Below are 20,422 nucleotides of genomic sequence, written 5' to 3'. Positions count from 1 at the left end.
GTTATGTTCCTCTGTTCTGTTATTACAATAAAACAAACAAGTTTATTTTTAAACTGGATTATCATATTATTTTTGTGAGGACTCATAAATAACTACAAATAACTAATGTTAGGGAAATCTGTTTATGTTTTGTTACGTGTTTCTGGATTTGTTTTTAAAATATACATCGGCCGATATATCAGAATATCAGATTTTGAAATCACAAAATATTTGTATCGATATTGGCCTTAAAAATCCTTTATCGGTCGGGCTCTAAATTAAACCCTTGTTGAAACAGTCTATTATGGACAGATTGTGGTGGTGCTGCTCAGCTGCAGTACTCGGAGAGAACCCGTAAGGGAATAATTGGGTCAGGATCAAGTTCTCTTTAATCACAAATTAGCAAAATGTCACTTCAAAAGGGCACAAACTAAAAAGCTGCTCAACAAGCACAGCCAAAAAAGAGGGCCACAGTACTGTAAGACAGCACCCTCTGACTATAATAATTACAACCTTAAATCCTCTGTTAATTGTGTAATAACTCATAATAATTTTAATAGCCAATAGATCATCAAGAGGCACACACCACTTTGACTGCGTATAAAGATTGATGTTTTCAATCAAAATGGAAATAAACCTGCATAAACATGAGATTCTCTCTGGATAATGAAGGTTTTCAGCAGTCCATTTAAAAGTTGGGCTTTCCACTGAGCAGCCAAACCCAGGCCTTATAATGGGGGGCTAAAGTTAGGTAATTGCTGCCTGAAAGGAATGGATGTTTACTTTCATAACATGAAATAGAAAACTTAAATAGATTCATAGATTGTATAGTGACAGTAAGGAGAGATGTAAGAGTGTACGAGTGTGATGGGTGATGACTTAAAAGACCAAGAAAATGATGGACAAAACTTCCAGGTCTGAAAAGTGAAGCCAATGCGGATTTGCTTTACACCTGCATTCTATGTAATTTCCAACAGTGGGGACGACGACGACATCACTGGTTGTCAAAATAACTCAACATTGCGTAGAAGTCTATGGAAAAATGACCCTACTTGTCGCTTGATTAATTACCTCAGTAAACATTTCCATAATGAGTTTATGCTAGTTTCAAGTATTCTTGGTATGGTGTTCTTTTAGTAAATTATGGTCCCATTCATTTCAAAATAGACAATGAAGCAGGGAATGCTCTAAGGCACGGCTACACACAGACCTGTCAATCATGGTAGGGGCTAAACAATGCTAACCATGGCACTGTGTACATTAAAATAGCCATAAACTTGTTTTTGGGTGTTGCCCATGTTTTTGTCTTCAACTTTGAACTGTGTGTTTTCACTATCAAAGTTATTCAGAATGAATGGTGCTAGTACCCAAAGGTCTGCGTTTACTCTGCAGCATAGCTCCGCCGGGTGACTCGCGTAAGCCGGTGTATCCATTTATAGAAGAAATTTCTTAGAACTATTGTCCATCTACACTAAACCAGTTAAAGTTGTAAAGACATTTGTTTTTTCTCTGTTTCAGCCCTCCATCCAGACTAAAGCGTTGTTTTTCTCCCCCAAGAACAGAGCTTTTCCAGAACAGCGTGTAAATCTCCTCTGTGTTTACGAGGCAAAAATAACCCAGTGAGGGCTGGAGCTGTGTGCCAGTAAAGTTAAGAAAACAACCTTCAGTTGCTTCTAACTTTCTTTGTTAAATGTTAGGTGTTTTTATAAATCTTTATGATGAATTTGTCAGACCACGTCGCAATTGTAAAATAATGATTTTATCACCGCAGCACAGCAGGTTGGCGATTAAATCACTGGTTCATACTTTATTCCTTGTGTTTTACCCTGTCACAATTTTCTTTTTCTTATTTTGGTATTGTGCAAACAAACAAAAAAAGAGTTTATTGAGTTTATTGCAAAGACACCCTACCAGGTCTGAGTTCTTTCATTTTCATATGCGCTACATTGTGTGTTCCCTGATGAACTAGCACTGGTAGTTTATTGCTTTGGAGCCCTTATACACATACTAATACTGTAAGTGCACTTGCATTATTTAGTATATTAGTATGTGTGCAGAAGAGTTTGTTTGTGCCACTGTATCATTTTGCTTGTCCATGAGAAGCACACATTTAAATGAATTATTTATACATATACAGCAGTGATTTAGGCAGCAGGCATAATCATTTTCTCACATTGGCATCATGTAAAATCAAAACATTACTGAATACAGGTTGGTTTATAAAAATAGGACCGTTTTCACGGGTAAAAAGTGGATGTCACATGCAAATATGAGGACATTTATTGAGGCAGATATAGATGGATAGATAAAAAGGAGGTCTGCATTCAGGAATATGTATGGCATTTGATTTTCCTTGTGCTTTTCTCTGTCTCTCTGATCGCCTGTCATATATCACAAAGCTTTGTATTCGGCAAGACCAAGGCGTTCTGACAGCGCCTGCCATAGAAACTTCACAGAATAAGATAACTGTGGATAGGTATTTAGTCAAGCAATACTTCTTCTGATGGCTGCTCCTGGCTGCTGACACATCAAGGATTATACTGAATATTTCCCGACAGGATTCTCAGTACTAAATGTATTATTCTGTGAAAATATAGCTGCCTTTTTTTTTATTTGCCTCACTAGATGACTTGGGTTGTTCTGCTGGCAATGAATTTAAAATCTGTTGAAATATTACATTCACACATGTTGCCTGGCTGGAAGGAGAGTGTCAATTAATAATTTGGATTTCTGTCGTGTTTTAAGTGCATGCATTATACATAAATCTATCATAAAGAGTTTGCATTCAGAAAAGTGCAGCAACTGTACTGTAAATACAGCTATGACACCTCTAATGCATTTCCAATGGTGCTGCTGTGGTTTGAAAGTGGCTGCCGCGTCTGCTGAGAATACAGTTTCTATTTTCCCTTCACTCAGAAGCCTCTGTTTTTTTTTTTTTTTTACTCCCATTTCCCACTTTAGCTCATCATATTTCAACAGCCACCGGAGGGGTGCGGCTACTGATTTTTACGTCTGATAGCAAAGCTCCCATCGCTCATCCTCACTGTGCTCTCTGTCTCTCACTTCAGTGGCCTCCTAATTTAATTTTAGGGGAGAAGTAAGAACGAGCAGAGCGTGAGTGCTGTGATATTAATACTGCTTCTTCTCCTGGAAATGATAATGATAAATTGCTATTGCACTTTTGCTTTTCCAATATTTACTAAGATGGAACCCCAGTGAGCTCACGGTCATTTTGTTATAGTGTGGTCAATGTATCATATCAAACATGCAAATCATGCACTTTATTTTCTGGTTCTGCAGCTCAGTCAGTCTATTTCATTTGAAATTTCAATAACATTAGGGGACATGCTCTCTGCTTGTTTTCAATTGTGTCACCACAGGCCCGGATTGGCTAATCTGGAGCACTGGGAGAATTCCCGGTGGGCCGGTGTTCAGTCATTGTACTGTGCAGTGCAGTCTAGTTATTATGACGTGCCGTGTTTTGACTCCTCCGACGGCACCTTGCTCAAAAAACAAAGTCTACCGTCACCTCGGACACCTCAGTCAGTGGTGCTTGTTAGGATGCGACCGTGACATGCGAGCAAAAAGAAGCTCTAAAAATGGATAACAGAAAGAGCAAAGGCGGCGCTGTAAAGGCGAGAAGCTCCAGAAAGTGACGCGGCCTAAAGACTGAGCAACTTTTTCATTAAAACCAGCTGTGAACGCCAAATGAAGACGAAAAGACAAGTAAGCTAAGCTAGTTAGGAGCAGTGCAGGATGCTAGTGGCCGTGCAAAACATAATACAACGTAGCCTGAAAACCACTGTTCATGTTTATGAATCAAACTTTTCCTTGTAGCTCTTCAGCAGCAGCCACTAGTCCAGTTTGCTGCTAACCGTGACAGTGAAGAGCCAAGTAGCAGCCACCATGAGCCCATAACTCCAGAGTAGGCAGGCAGGATAGCTCATTGAGTGAACATTATAAGAACTAGAATTAACGCTAAGAGAGTATGGTGTAGACCTGCTCTATGCCCTGAGATAGTCAATGATGCCAGATGATTCACTCTAATGAAACTGACTTGACTTGATCAGAAAGCTTTGTAACAAAGGGGAGATTTGTGCTGAGAATTAAGACATTTTTTTAAATGTGATTTAGTGTCAAAAGCAGAGCCAGTAGTGTAGATATAGCTGCTGTCAGTGTGGAAGGCACATCTACGGTCAGCTGTTGTACCACAGTGTGTGAACAAGCAAACATGATCAGATTAGTTGCAACATAATTACTTTCTATGCCCAAATGTTACTAGGGACCCATTATGCTTTTTATCATCAAAAGTAGGATAGTAAATAATTATACAAAGCTCACGACTGAAAGGGAATAGGATGAAAGTAATATGAAATATTATACACATTTTTAATTATTCTTTTATTTCCTTTCAAGGTTTGGATATCTGATAGATTATGATATTATTACATTATTGTGTTGTAAAGTTAACTGTTAAATCTAAATTATGAAGCAATACTTGTTGTGTTTGTACTGATTGGGAAATTATATTTGACAAAAAATACACTGAAATACAAGGCTGTAGAGAACAGTGCACTATTGCAGACTTCTACACTAAGACTTTAACTACATTATTTTAATATAGTATAGTCAGTCGTGAAGGAAAGTGGGCTGCTCTAAGGCATGAAAACTCCAGGGCTGAAAATGAGTCCCACTCTGGCTTTGTTTCACCATTAACTTACCCTAGGAATCCACCAAGTTGCATGTACTGGTTGTAGAAGTCATTTTATCCCACTGTGAGTAAAACCCTGTCATTTCAGCTTAGGTCTCTCTTAGGATACAAAGGCCCTAAGGGACATTTGCTGTCTAAATTAGCTATAAAAGAAACCCTAACCCTGTGTTTTTTAACTGCCACTTATCCTGGTCTAAATAAAGAGGGAAACCCTAATCTTTAACCTGTAAGTCGTTCTGACATCTCCCTGCAACACAGCAGAGGATGGTGTTGTCATATCCACTCAGAAATTAGGCTACATGTGGGCGCCCAGGTTTGCACAGTTGGCAGAGGACGCGCCCATGTGAAAAGGTTTATTTCTCGACGCAGAGGCCCAGGGTTCAAATCTGACCTGTGGTGGTTTCCTGCATGTCTTCCCTCTCGATCCCCTTTCACGTCTGTCCTGGTGATTAAAGGCGGAAATGCCCATAAGCTTGTCGATACAAACTCGGACAGTTTGAAAGACTTCTGTAGAAGAAAACCTTTTTCAGTAGTTCAGGGCGGAGCTTTTTTTGTGTTTAAAATACTTAAAACACTCATTTTGCGAAGAATAAAACTGATAACCATTACAAAAAAAACTGTTACATATCAGCATATTCAACCCAAGTACATGGTAAAACTCATGCAAGAGCATCGAAGCAGGAAGTGTTTGCGTCCCATACAGACACTAAAGGGTGATTTTTGCTGTCGTTATCCGACGCTGGGAGCCACTGACCAAGCGTCAGTATTTTACGAGTTGGGAGTGAGAACGGGATTGTTTGTATTGTGTGGGAAGTGTACGAACAGATGGTAGTGGCCGAGCAAACAAAATACATTACTATATTTACCCTCTACTTCCCTTTTATTTTTTATTTTTTATTTCTCATTCATTTTTCTGTTCATTTTACTAAAATTGTTTTTGTATTTTTTTTCCCCTCCATCTACCCAGCCTTTAGCTCGGCCATTCATTCCCTGGACGGGGCCACGCAGCGGAGCGACTTTGTCTCCATCCTCAGGGAGTTTGGGAACCATTATGTGCAGGAGGCAGTGTACGGCTTCCAGGAGTCCTGTACCATCTGGTACCCCAACAAACAGGTCCAGAGACAGCTGTGGCTGGAGTACCAGGACATCAGCAAAGGTAGGGCACACACTCACACATGGCGAGTGTTCAGGAATGATATTTGTGAATGAAAAATGGAACAGTAATTCTGCCCGTAATTGGCCTGAGCATCTAAGGTGAGGTGAGCGTGTGTGTATGTTGCTGTGTGGGCTGTATGGGGTACATTCATTTCTACAGTTATTTATATATTCATTGATTTTACAGATTCATAATCTGTCACCCCCACAAAATGCATTCAGGCTCATAATACTGAGGCTATGTCTGTGTAGGGGTGGACTGGATTATTATGTTACACATTTAGAATTGGAAGGACTCTTCATAAACCCACTTCTCACAGTCTTCATCATACTTCAGCTGCTGAGTAAATGCTTGCCAGGAGAAGTATTTAAACCTCTCATGGGACCTCTTTTAATAAAGCTCTTCTCTTGTTCTCTTGCTTTTTGGTGTTACCCTGTTGTAGAGAAATGTAATGGAAAGGGTGGCAGTCTTGCAGAAATGCTCTCGAAGCACTTGTTTCAACCGTTATTTATTTATTTTCTGCACTCTTTATAAAAGTGCCCCTCATAGATTGTTTTGGTAGATCTTTTTATAGGGGTTTTGGTTGTTGTGTGGGCATCATACACCATGCAAACAAACACAACCAAGCACTTATCATTTCTATGCCTGGGTATTTAACCACAATGCTTTTTAGCATTGACTGACAAGTATATCTAAATTACTGCAGTTTTCTTTAATGGGGAACCCCCAATCCCCACACCACTCACACAACACACATACATGTGCAACACTGTGAGCTAAAAAACAAACACCATAGTTGTCAGTAACGTGTTAAATTATTTTAATGAACTGACAAAACAAATAAAACTGATCTGGCATGTGTGCAACAACATCAGTATTAAGTATAATGCAAAGGCCTATCCTTAAAAAAGTTGAGTATTCTATGGATCAAATGGATTACTTTAATTTCAAATGTCACCAATTTGTTTTTATGTGGGGAAACTGTACTGTAAAAAACCTTGAAATGAACAATTTGTGTAGCACCCTGGCCCATTCTCAAAACACTTTTTTTTTACTTTTAGTCAAATGTCATCTGTTTAAATAACATCTCACATTTGTGAACTTTTGCTTCTTTGGTTAAATAAAAAAAAAAAGGTTTTGCTGAAATACATTTATATTTCTCGAAGTAAGGTGTTGGAAAAAGATATTGTTATCCATACCATGATGTATAACTTAAGTTATACTAATTGGCACTAATATTAATAATTCCAAACAACACCCAGCCCTACTCACCAGCGGTTTAAAAAAGGTTGAAACTTGTACATACCGAGACATTAGACTTCATCACACATGCTTTTGTCTTGTGAATACAGCTGCACTAATGGCTCTTCATTTCTGTATACTCACCGAATGAAAGTGAAGCTGGCCGTCATACATTAAATAGCCAGAAAGATGATACTAGAACAAGTTCATGTTGACATGCATGTGTAGCAGCAGTTCTGTTGACAGCTACATGCTTTCTCTAGTTCTTTCATTTTGTAAGACAACATCACGTTGCCGTGTTGCATCTGTGCGGTGTCTACGATATGTATGGTGCACACATTACAAACATTGCAATGGTAGAACCATCTGTTTGAGTCTCACACTGAAGGGGTGAGCGTGTGTTATAGAGCATAGTGTGGCTTTGCACCATAATCAGCATTGTTCTCTCTCAAGCAATTACAGTAAAAAGACACAAGCATTCTGCAAAAGCACTTGAAGCACTTGTACTGAAGTGAACAATCAAGTCTTTGCCAATTGTTTTATTACAGAAAATGCCAGCATATGTCAGCCTGTGCTTGTTTTCTCAGCAAGTCGCAGCAGAGATAAGTCATAGCCCGTCTCTCCCGCCGTTTCACCTCGTTGGCTCCAAACTGTCTACAGTCGTTTCCATTGTTTGCCTCGGCCACTTTTCCTTCCCTTTCTTTACTTTGTCCAAGGACACCCCTGCTGCGCTGCACTGTTTGCTCCCAGTTACCTCTGCGCTGACAGATGGCATTAGATGACTGAGTTTTCCCACCCTCATGAAAAGTGCATTACTCTTCATTTTCAGCAGGCTCTGACACGCCGGTTGCAGACGCTGCTAAATGATTCAACACAATCTAAAAAAAAAAAAAAAAAGTCATACTCTTCCTTTCCAGCTTCTTCTTTGTAAACTGTGAATTTTTATTTTTTTATAATTTATGCTAGATCAAAGCAATAACATTTTTTTCTTGCTTGGATTGGTGTCGGTGAACCTGCACTTTCCAACAACTTTTCTGCAGTCCTCAAGATTATATATATGTACTTATCCAAGTGTATATATATATATATATATATATATATATATATATATATATATATATATATATATATATATATATATATATATATATATATTTGGTGGTTATTGGACGTACGTCTTATTTGTACACTTGTAACATGGGGGGGGGGCAGTGTGTAATTTATTAACTTATCCTGGAACAATAAATAAAGCATTGCACAATTTTCATCACAAATTGACAAAAATCAAAAAAGTGCATTGAAAATACATCTTACTATATACTATACTATTTGTAAAATGCAACACACTACTGCTGCTCATAGTAAGAATACATTCTTAGAACCTAAATATAATATTTATTTACAGCTATTTAAACTGCACCCTTACGTTTTACTTTGAAGATTGCCTTTGGCCAGGTATGGGCGTCACAGTAACAGGAGGCCATACAGTATTTATCTCAGCCTACATTCCTGTTGTTATCAGTCCCCATGTTGAGGCCACAGTAAAAACATTGGATTTGGCCCTTTTGGGAGTGAAAATCTGATTGTCTGAACTGATGTCAAATCTATCCAGAATCCACTTCCCTGACAAACAGCAGTGATTACGTTGGGCTGTGAAGATCTGAAATGATTCAATCTAAGTGGGTAACTGTTTCAACTCGGCCCAGGACCATTCGTTTCTAGGAAAGGAAATGGATTCCATTGGCAAAAACTTGAAATCGGAGTCATTTTTCTTAATCTCTGCCTGGCTTCTTGGAAACGTCCTGGCCTTTTGGAGGGAGTAATGAGCTCACAGGAGAGTTTGATGATCCATGTCCTCGCCCTTTGCTCCAAATACAAGATGGGCCCGACTCCCTCCATATTTAGTTAGAAACTGCGCTGATAATTTTTTGCGTATTAGCTGCCTGGGGCACAGCTGCTACCCGCAATTTCAAGGCATATGTATGCATATGGTTAGTAATTATATATCAAATGGACACAGATTCAAAGAAAAAAGATGTCCTTCACAGGATACTTAGGACTGTATTGCAAGAATACAGTTATACATCTTGTTGTAGAAAACAGAAGTTTGTTGCATTCTCCTCATTTGTATCACTGTAGCACCCCAATGTTCTTCATCTGAGTTAATTGCAGATATCTGGTTTATACATATTATATGATTTAAAACTAATGAGAAAATGCTTTCAGAAAATCAAATACTGTTTGTGCTGCTTAAAGGAGAAAAAAAGGGAAAAAGCTTCTCATAAATTAGACTGTTACCTTATAGACGTGGATTTTAACTTTAATACCAAATCAATGAAAAACATCCCAGGAACTGTGGTATATTTTGGCAATTGTGCATCAACTGTGAATTATAACTCAGCAGACCGGAGCGGAGTATGTGAAAGAAGCACATAGTGTGTCACGGTCTGTAAAGTTAATATAAGACTTACACCAGTTGTTTCCTAATGACCCAGGAACTTAAAAGCAACAAACGGAGACACACACACACACACACACACACACACACACACACAGATATATGTACACATACACAATGCCTGACTATCATGGCTGTATCTGTCATGTTTGTAGAGACGGGGCCATAGCTCATTAACCGTGGTCACTCTGTGCGTGTGCATTTGTGTGTTTGGCCATGATGCCTTGTCTGGGTGATTAATAGCACTTTCTTCCCTGCACTAGGTTATGATATGAGTTTCCTATTGTCAGACAAATGACCTCAATTACCACGCCAGAGATCAGACACGCACAGCAAAAAGGCCACTGCGGCTCTGTTGCAACAGTTTATTCTCTGCGAAATGCATTTGATTTAAAAGTTAAAGACTTTTAAAGGCTGTTAGAAGCAGCTCTAGTTACCATGTGAAAATTCTGTTATGGTTGTATACGCCACACTAGCTGGGATTGGTTGTAAGTTTCATATAACTCTACCTCTATACCTACTGTAAAATGAACTGACGTGGTGCTGCACTTCCTTCAGCCACATACATCATGTACAGGCACTACAATATTTAAAGCTGCACTTATAAATCTTTTTATACTGACAATGAGTCCAATGTCTGTACATAATTAAAGTTTTGTCTATAGTTTCTTTTAATTGCATATTAAGTTGTTTATTTGACAAAATGAGCTTTAACAACCTTCTCCAAACTTAGTCATCATACACAGAGCGGATGTAAATATTATTAGCCATACTTAGCTCATCTTCTTCATTTATTTAGTGAACTGTCTGAATTTCTTTTAGAAGACCAGTTTTCTTGAAACCAGCTTCAAAATAATTAGATGCTTTGGAGTTCTGTCAAAACACTACAACTGCGATTAAAATGTGAATCTGCCTCACAAATACCTAAAGGTGGCATTATGGAGCTTGTTAAATGTCAGATCAAATTGATAGTATAGAGAAGGGGATTTCAGACACAAACCAAGGTGCGTCTGCAGCAAAGAGACAGCAAATGGTGTCAATCCAACTTTAATCCCCTCCTATTGTATCCTGTATCTTTCTTACTCTCTTACTTCTCTGTTTTTTTTTTCTCTGACTCGGGCTCCCCAGCTATTCTCCTTACTTTCTCTCTCAATTAAATCACCGTGACCTCCTTCCCCAACCTCCCCCAGTCAGGTGTCAGCTCTTTACCAACCTCCAGCGCAGCGTTGCATGCTGGTATGTGTGTAAGTGCGATCACCCTGCCAGCAGCCAGGTAAAAATAGGGGCCTTATTTATTCTATTAGGGCCTGACATTTTAACAAAGACGCAGCAGAGAAAGTCTCGCTCTGGGGCATGAGAGTGGAGCAGAGGAGGGGGAGGAGAGCACCGACCTCCGTGGCCCTTCTACACCTGCACGCAACCACACACACACACACACACACACACGTAACACATACGCAACACACACACAAAGCACACACACACACACACACACACACACACACACACACACACACACACACACACCCGCACACAACATACACATATCTCAAAACTCAGACTAGCACCACCTGCCCTGTCTGGTTACCAGCTGGGAATTATGCAACGCTCACTCCTCACTGCTCTCGCTCTCGCTCTCTCTCTCTCTCTCTCTCTCTCTCTCTCTATATATATATATATATATATATATATATATATATATATATATATATATATATATATATGAGTGATGTAGTTTTAAATATGTGACAATTATTGTATTGATAGATAATAATAATAATAATAATTTATTGACAGATAGCAAATGTAATTGTGTATTTCTTTTTAAATGTGTTAATACTTGACAATTGCTTTGTTCTGCTTGCTTATATGTTGTCATTTGTTTGTAGTTTCAGTTAAGTGTATTTTAAGTCTTCTCCACCCCACTATGATAACATTGGTGCACCAGCTGTGTGGAAGCTAATATTGAGCTCGTCCCTTGATTGTGAACTAGATATGACCAGATATTGTGTGTTGTCTGGCATTTTTCTACTATGTTACCCTGTTTGTTGACTTAACCTGCTCACACTGTAACCATGTCAAGGCAGAAATAACACTCACAACAACTCATAATATTTTCTGACCAAATGTCATAGTGTGAGTCTTTATCCTAGGGTAATACAGTCTACAATGAATATTTTTACATGTTCGCCACTCGTTCTTGGTCTCCAAAGGTTGGTGCTAAGGATGTTACTGTTCTAATAGATTAGTCTGAGAGTAGATGCCCTATTGTTATTGATGGGCTTTTCACAGAATAACTGTGTCAATATTTTTCCCTCGACATGGTTGTCTGTAACCATGGTAACCGAAAGAAAAACTGGAAAAAAAAGTAACGCATCTCCAACACAGAGGAATACTAGACAACATTCCCCCTATATACATCTTCAGCAGAAGAAATTAGTCATTGTTTAGGCTTCTGAGATTGAAGAGAGAGCAGTATCTTTTTCTATTATCTTTTTTTATCACTGTATTATGACAAGCTGCCACAAAATGTAACCGTAGCCGATATACACTAGGGACTTTTAATTCCATTATCAATGTAATAATTAATACAATAACACAAGGGGTCAGAAAACTTGTCTCATACCACAAACATGATATGTCTATAATGAGTTAAATAACCTAAGATTAACAAGATATCTCATCTGCCGAAAAAATATGTCCACCGATGTTTTAGTAGAATCCTTATCGTATCATAGCTGATGAAATTCTAACTGTAGCAGAATGTTGTTGTGACAGTGTTGTTTTACAGTCTGCAGCCTTTAAACTGGCGGCTTTACAGAACACTAAGTCAGAGCCAACAAAGTTGATTTATCAATGTATTTATTGAATGCTAGGCTGTACATGTATATATTTAATTTAGTTAAACAACAACAGAAGAACAGGAAGGGGAAACAGGTGAGGAAAAAGGATGAAGTAATTAGAGAAAAGATGCACAGAAGAGGTGGATGAAGTGTAGACTTCCTAAAAAAAAAAAGAAAAGAGGAGTAGGAGTTTGGTGAGACAATAAGAAGAGAATGAAAAAAGAGAGAGAAATGACAGAAGAGGAGGTGAGAGGAGCAGATTTAAAAGAGTGAAGCATGGGTATGTCAAGGAGCAGGAGGAACAGTAGAGATGTTGAACAGTGGAGCAGCTGTGGTACGGAGGCAGCGGAGAAGATCTTAGGAGGTGTGGGTGGAGGTGTTGGAGATGTCATCTGCCTCTCTGAGGCAGAGGCATGGTGATAAATGGCCTCTGCTTGTTCAGTTCACCAGAAAATTATAGACAGACACGGTGCAGATGTCTGCTCACTCCGTGCGTGCGAGAGTGAGTCAGTCCCTCCAGAAAAACGTGATTATGCGGTTGCATAATTCAATGGATAATCAGCCAGTCCGCATATTTATGCGGGGGCCGCATTTCTTCAAATACGCTGCACTTTCACCGCATAAATTGCCGATTTCCACGCAAAATATGCGGGGCTTGCATGATTTCATAATAATCCTAATCCATCATAATCCCCGCATTTTTGTTGCAAAAAAGTCACATATATCTTAGCAAAATGTTGCGTTTACGTCACACAAGAGCAGCCATTTTCCCCTGTTGCCATGGGAACGTTATGAAGTGACGTAATTAGGCGACGTGAACATCATCGAAAAGCTGCAAACCCCATGATACAGCCATGATGAAACCGCAGTTTTTGCAAGCTCCTGCAATTTTTGCAAGTTCCTGGAATTTCATCGCATAAAATTGCATAAATGTCCCACATATTCCATTGCATTTTTTAAGAAAACGTGCCGCATGATCGAGGCTTTTTGCCCGCAACAATCACAAAAAAACTCCGCATTTTTCTGGAAGGACTGGTGAGTGAGAGTGGAAAAAGAGGCTTTTCAAGTCTAACGAAGGGGAACTGCTCCAGCAGCGAAAGTTGAAGTTTGGAGATAAAAAAACAGATTGTCCGGCTGCTCTGCCACAAAACTGGTTGATATCGAGCTTCGTCAGCACATTCACAGACAATTCGCCTCACTAGAACAGACAGAGCCAAGAGTGTATCAATTACATGCTGCAGGATTACAGAAATCATATTACCAAAGGGTTATCTGAAAATAAAGACCGACAAAGATACATGCTACTGGTGCTGAGAAGTCACTAATCACATTGCAGATATGTTAAGAGAGGAAGCTGCTGCTTTTTATAATGTAGACTAACACTGGGCATGAGACTCTGGTGCAGAAAACGTACTCAGTGTTGGCTTGTAAGATATTAAAAGTAAACGTTACTGTCTTTGGAATTTTGATACTGTCTCCTATAGAGGGAATGGGAGTACAAAGTGCAGGTCTTAAACACCAAAGACAGGGGTTTGTTCTACGTCCTGTGTGTTGTTAGGTTCAGGCAGTGGTTGAATGTAACAAGTACATTCTGTGTACTGTGCATGTGTTTCCTTGCTTGACTGCATGTGATACAAAACACTTAATCTATACTTGTAATGCATACAGTAAACTCTGATTTTCAGTAATTTCATTAACACACATATTGTTAGAAAGTGCAATGATGCTAACCTGGCAAGCAAGATGTGCTTTTCTGAAGTGTACATAAATATGCCTGAAATTCAACATTAATAAACATAATGCCACTGTGGGGCATATACAGTGAAAAACATGATGATGGAAAATGATTAGTTGTGTTGTTCTTGATTGTTCTTGGTAATTGAGTGGCCTGCCTTAGGTCTGGGCACACTACAGATGTTATTTTACAGAAAAACGTGTCTATTACAGTATGTGTTGATTCTCAAAGCCATGGCTTCAGTGACAGAACATTTGAAAGTCACAGAATCCTTAAAAAAACCCTTTTTTTGTCTGTATTTGTTTTATTTTTATTTTTTTACAACAAATACAACAAACTATTTTGTATTTGAGTGTTTTCCTGTAGCCATGAGGTAGTAAATTCTACTTTTTAAGAGAGTAGACCCAACCATAAAAATATTGTCTCAAGTTCGACCTGCAGCAGAAACTTTCATCAGATCCCCATGACATGTTTCAATCAGATTGTGAAATCCACATAGGGCAGATGTGGTATTCACGGGCACCTACAGTTCCGTGGACATGCATGGATAGTTATCCCATATGCTTGTGTGCTCAGACACGGACGTGCACGTACATTCACACACATTCAGAGATCCAAACAGGAACGGCAGGCAGTCTTAAATCTGCTATCTACCAGCTGTGAGTCATTTTACCTTGCTCAGCAGAACAGTCATTTTAGACAGGTTTATTTCATCAAAAGTGGAAGCCTAAAATATATCATAGAGAATGAATAGTCTTTTGGAGTCAGCTTAGTGTTTAATAACTTGGGGCATTTAAGTTTTTAGGGAAAGAACATATCCTTTCCCTAAAAACTTAAATGCCCCAAGTTATGTGTGGGTAGGGACTTGCTTGCTGAATGCAGTATTTTTGGGCCAAAATGATGTTCTCACAGCTCCATAAAAATCTTGCTCTTTTAATAAAGTATTGCAAAATAGCTTGTATATTGAAAGCTGTATTACGATGGCATATATATTTAGTAGAATAGTGAATGCAATATCATATTGTTTTCTGCACCGTATATCTGCTCATAGATTAATACAGTAGAATAATTCCCAGCTATGATTTCAATACAATGATGCGGAGACTAATTAAGAGATTCCATTTATTTTCATACGTAAATCTTACAGATGACGGCACTTGAAATTATGAGCATCAAACATTAATTTCCTGCATTCTGGTGAATTGTATGAGAGAGAGAGAGAGAGAGAGAGAGAGAGAGAGAGAGAGAGAGAGAGAGAGAGAGCGATAATCCACCACCAATCCATTTGAATATGGTTCTCATGGCAAATGTTGGTTTAATAAATTTGGATTAATTAATCACAAAGAATGTAAATAATCTCTAATATATGTGGGTGTGGGGGGCGTGGGGGTGGGTGTGTGTATTTTTTTGATGAGCTTTATATAGGCTTTCATTACAATGGGCTTACGATAAAATGGCCAGAAACTCAAGAGAGAGAGAGGGAGAGCCACTGACTGAGTAGCCATCGATTCGCAAATAGGGTCTGAAAGGTCCGGGTTAAAAGCCTTATTTTTGGCCAGCAATTTCTCCGTGTTTTCCTTGAGTTTTGTCTTATCCATTTTAGCACTCTTTTTGTTGCAGATGCTTTCTAATGAAAGGCACTGAGCCTGAAATGGACAGTGACTTGAAGCATGAGACGCAATGTGTAACATTTAATAGAAAGCACACCTTAACTAAAATCCTTTTGTTGCCTGGATCTAACCGCATGCAGGACTCCAGATGCGATCACAGTCACAGTCCTGCATTTTTCACACCCATCATCCACACTGACCACATCCCCATGACCATGACTTCTGTGCAGTATGATAACATAGCACTTTGTACTCTAGAAAACATTTTTTTTTAAATTATGTTTCCTTCATAATGTAACCAGCAACCAAAAGGTAACAACTTTGTATGTTGTACACATGATGCAGTGCAGTCAGCAGTGGTGGAATGTAACTAAGGGTAATGTAACATTTACTCAAGTACTGTACTCAGGTACAAATTTTAACCCTTGTGTTGTCTTCCCTTCATCCTTGAAAAAAACGCTTTTTTTTCCTGACATTTGTGACGCCTTTTTTCATTATTTGTTTTTGCTTTTTCCAACGTTTTAATTTTTCTTGCACACATTTTCAGCGCTTATTTCTACGATCATAATTTTCTGATATAAAACAAAAATTTTAAATGGGCCAATGTGACCCGAAGTATTTGAATTATTTCTTTTCATGCCACTTTCTACTTCTACGCTACTACATTTCACAGAGAAATCTTAACTGACAGCTTTAGTTACTAGTTACTTTACAAATTAAGGTTGTTGCACACAAAACACATGTAATTTATAAAATACAATGTTTTATTATAAAATAAACTACCCAACAATATAATGGCCTACTTAAGTCCAGCTTAAATGATTAGCCAATTATACACAGAACTGTTTTGATCGTTTCCAGTTTCTAAAATGTGCGGATTGTTCTGCATAGTACAGAGTACCTTAACTTTTAATACTTTAAGTACATTTTCCTGATGATACTTCCTAGTGTTAATTTTGTCACCCATTTTTAATGTAGTCTTAGTCTTGTGCCAAATGTCCTTGTTTTAGTCATATTTAGTCATTCTCGTCATTTTAGTCTAGTTTTAGTCAAAAGAAAAATCAATATATAAAAAAAAAAAAAAGAGCACAAAACGACGGTGTCGGTGAGATTAAAGAACAGCTTGTTTATTGCTAAGGCCATATGGTCAAAATTAAATGATTTATTTATAATGTAATAATAACTTATAACAATAATTCATTTCACCAGTGAATTGCTGAACGTCCACTAGATAGGACAAGGGTATTTTACAATAACTTTGAACGCACCACAAGGCTTACCAGTTTCAAGTGAAGTGCGTCTGTGTTTTTCCGACAACGGCAGGTGGTGACTGCTCCGTCCCGCTGTTGGAATCCTTTACACTTAAATACAGTCAGACTTTACACCGTTTAGCTGTCAGCATTTCTACCTTGTTTAATCCTTAATCCAGCTACTAGCTAACACTAGGCTAATGTAACCTGCTGTCAAGTTTAGTATACTACTATAGTAGTATAATATACTAAATATTATCTCATGATGAAAAAGTAGAGACGATTGTAGACGAAAATGAAGAGAGATTTTATCTTAGTTTTTATTTTATGCAAAACATTTTAGTCTTGTCTTTTTTCATCAACAATAATGCATGTTAATTTAGTTTTAGTCAGCGTTTTTGGACATTGGTGCAGTCTCGTCATCGTCTCGTCTTAGTCATGGAAAAAAAGGTCGTTGACAAACATATTTAGTCTTGTCTCGTCTGACGAAATTAACACAAATACTTCCATACTTTTACTTAAGTAACATTGTCAATGCAGGACTTTTATTTGTAACAGAGCAGTTTTACAGTGTAGTATTAGTACTTTTACTTAAGTAAATGATCTGAATACTTCTTCCACCGCTGTCAGTCAGGAACACGCACATCATTTATTTCACACTGTTTGGCTGCAGCAAAGTTGCAGTGACGATACAAAGAGGAAATTAGAAATATCTCTGAAAAGCTGAAATGTACCGATTGATGCAATGCTGCAAAATCTATTAATTTTTCAATTGGCCTTAAATTGATTCCCAGGTAACATTAAAATTCTTAAGTCAGAAAGACTTCAGAAAGATGCTTTTCAGAAATCCATTATTGGCACTCTAATTTTCAATAAAACATAGTGAATTGGCATTTCTTAGTATAAGAGCACACATTTTGCTTTTCTTAAACTCGAGTTATTACCCTGTGAGACAAAGCCCCGACATCCCTTCACCTTCACCCCTTATCTGAAATACACTACTCGCTGAAGTAGAGGCGGAGAGCCAGTCGTGATTCATTATGTATTGTAGCCCTTCCTGTATTGTTCAGTATTTTCTAATCATGTCCCACATGATCTGTTTCTGTCTAGCCACTCAAACATCCACTCTTCTCCACGGAAATTTAATTCCACTCTCAGCAAGTCAAGGTCGCCCCACAGATGAAATTTAAACATGTTATTCTCCTTGGCGGGGACACGTGGAGGAGGAGATGGAGGAGCAGAGAGGCAGCCGGCTTGGCATCACCATCACTCTCCCTCCTTTCAGAAATCTCTCTCTCTCTCTCTCTCTCTCTCTCTCTCTCTCTCTCTCTCTCTCTCTCTCTATTTTTGTTTTTTGAAATGGAGCATTTCGACCAGTTTACTTTCTTTTCTTTTCCAATGAGTGAGCTTTTTGTTGTTCTGTTAAATGTTCTAATTCTTGCATTCTTCACAGTGCTGCATTTTTCTGTCATCTTTTTTTTTCTCTTTTTTCTGTTGCTTATGACATATTAGACAGCAGCTATACTGGGGAAGCTTTTTCTGTGTAGACCTGAGCTGTGTTGGTACTTTTTTGGGGGGTTGGAAAACTGAACTTTCTATGACACATTGATGCAATTTAGAAAACATGTTTTAATGATTCTACTTCAGGGGGGGAAGGGAGCGGGTGGGCGCCATGAGCGCCATCCAGTGTTTTAGCTGCATAGTAAAAGACATATATGTGTTTAACTCTGTCTGATGTGGTTCGGGATTGAATTCCACTCTCTTGACCCTCTGATGGACCAGACCGACTAGCTAAAAGAACTTTTCCGCAGCGGAATAACACAGTCTCCCCTTGTGACTTGAACAGTATCTGATCTTCTGTTGATGTATGCAACAAGTGGCGGTGGAGCTATGTTGCGAGTGACTTTATATACCAAGCATATGTTTACATATTTTATTAGGTCTTCCCAGCTTAAAAGCTGGTACTTCTTTAAAATTAAGCAGTGATGGAAACGCTTAGGTTTTTATCTAAAGTTTCTATGGCTTGTTTGTCAAGTGGTTTCAGTGTGCTGTGGTTGGCCTGGGACCAGCTTGTCAAACAATAATTCAGATGGGTGAAAGTCATAGAATGTAAAAAAAGTGTTCATGGCATCCTCTGTTCTGATGGAACGAAAATTAGCAATATTTAACTTGATTGTTTTACAGATTTTTTTCACATGTGACTTAAAGGAGAGGTTCGAGTTGTGACTTAAAGGAGAGGTTCGAGTCAATTAGCACCCCAAGATATTTAAATTCACTCACAACCTGTAATTTTGCACTCTCAACCATTATGTGATGATTACTTGTGGATCTATTGGTTTTGCAAAAGAACATGCTAACTGTTTTAGAGACATTTAGTTGCAGGCAGCACTCTTGTAACCATGTTGTAACCTGAGCCATGAATCTGGTGACCTTAGCTGCAACATCTGCTTTGGATCTGCCATGTACAAATAAAACAGTATCGTCTGCGTACATTATGGTTTCAACCTCAGGACAAACAGATGGAAGGTCGTTAATATATATGCTGAACAAGAGCGGACCAAGAATGGATCCTTGCGGGACATCAGTAGGTAAATGCACCAACTTCGATCTATGATTATCAATGGAAACTGACTGAGACCTGTTTGTTAAATAAGATTCTACCCATGTCATTGTACCATCACAGAAATTAAATTTGGATAACTTGGCAAGGAGAACTTTATGATTGACAGTATCAACAGCTTTCCTAAGATCCAGAAATACTGCACCAACCACACCACCCAAATCCAGAGATGATTTTATTTTCTCTAAAAAAAGGCCATTAGCCATGTCCGTTGAGTGTTTGGCTCTAAAGCCAAACTGCATTGGGTGGAGAGAGGTGGAACTGTTTTCTAGATGGAAAACAATCTGCTCAGCTACCCATTTCTCAGCAATTTTGAATGCTGTCGGGAGAATACTGATCGGCCTATAATTAGTTAAGGAAGTTGAATCACCAGATTTGAGAATTGGAGTGACAATAGCTGATTTCCAGGTGTTTGGAAACTGTCCAGTTGATTTTGAGAGGTTAATAATCGATGTAATAGGATTAACTAAAACTGAGCCGAGGTCTTTGAGCATAGTCGTACCCATCCCAAACACATCTTTTGCCTTAGAAGGTTTGAGTGACTTAATGATTCCCATGATTCCTGACTCAGTAATGCTTTTTATGGTAAAGCCAGGTTCTACTGTGGTTGCTGGATACACTCTCTCCTGACCTACTAGGAAACTATGTGAGATTTCAGCTACAGAGTCAACAAAGTAGTGATTGAGGGCCTCTGCTATTTATGTTGGGTGTAGGAAAATTTCATTGTGGTTAATTTCAAGCATTTTTCTATTGCTGTGATGTTCCCCTGTCAGTTTCTTTAATTGGCTCTAGATCATTTTAACATTTCCTCTGGCTTC

At 38.5% G+C, this 20,422-nt stretch overlaps 1 protein-coding gene across 1 annotated transcript in view; it reads left to right on the top strand.

Annotated features, from left to right (window-relative positions):
* astn1 (astrotactin 1) overlaps positions 1-20,422 on the top strand; it is a 402,453-nt gene that overhangs the window by 240,138 nt on the left and 141,893 nt on the right. Inside the window, exon 17 of the mRNA XM_078264989.1 lies at positions 5,658-5,846. Within this exon, the coding sequence (XP_078121115.1) occupies positions 5,658-5,846 (189 nt within the window). The remainder of the gene's footprint in view (positions 1-5,657; positions 5,847-20,422) is intronic.

Source organism: Sander vitreus, chromosome 12, assembly GCF_031162955.1.
Source record: "Sander vitreus isolate 19-12246 chromosome 12, sanVit1, whole genome shotgun sequence".
NCBI lineage: Eukaryota > Metazoa > Chordata > Actinopteri > Perciformes > Percidae > Sander > Sander vitreus.
The sequence above is the reverse complement of the archived record's forward strand: the minus strand, read 5'-3'. Positions and strand labels throughout refer to the sequence as shown.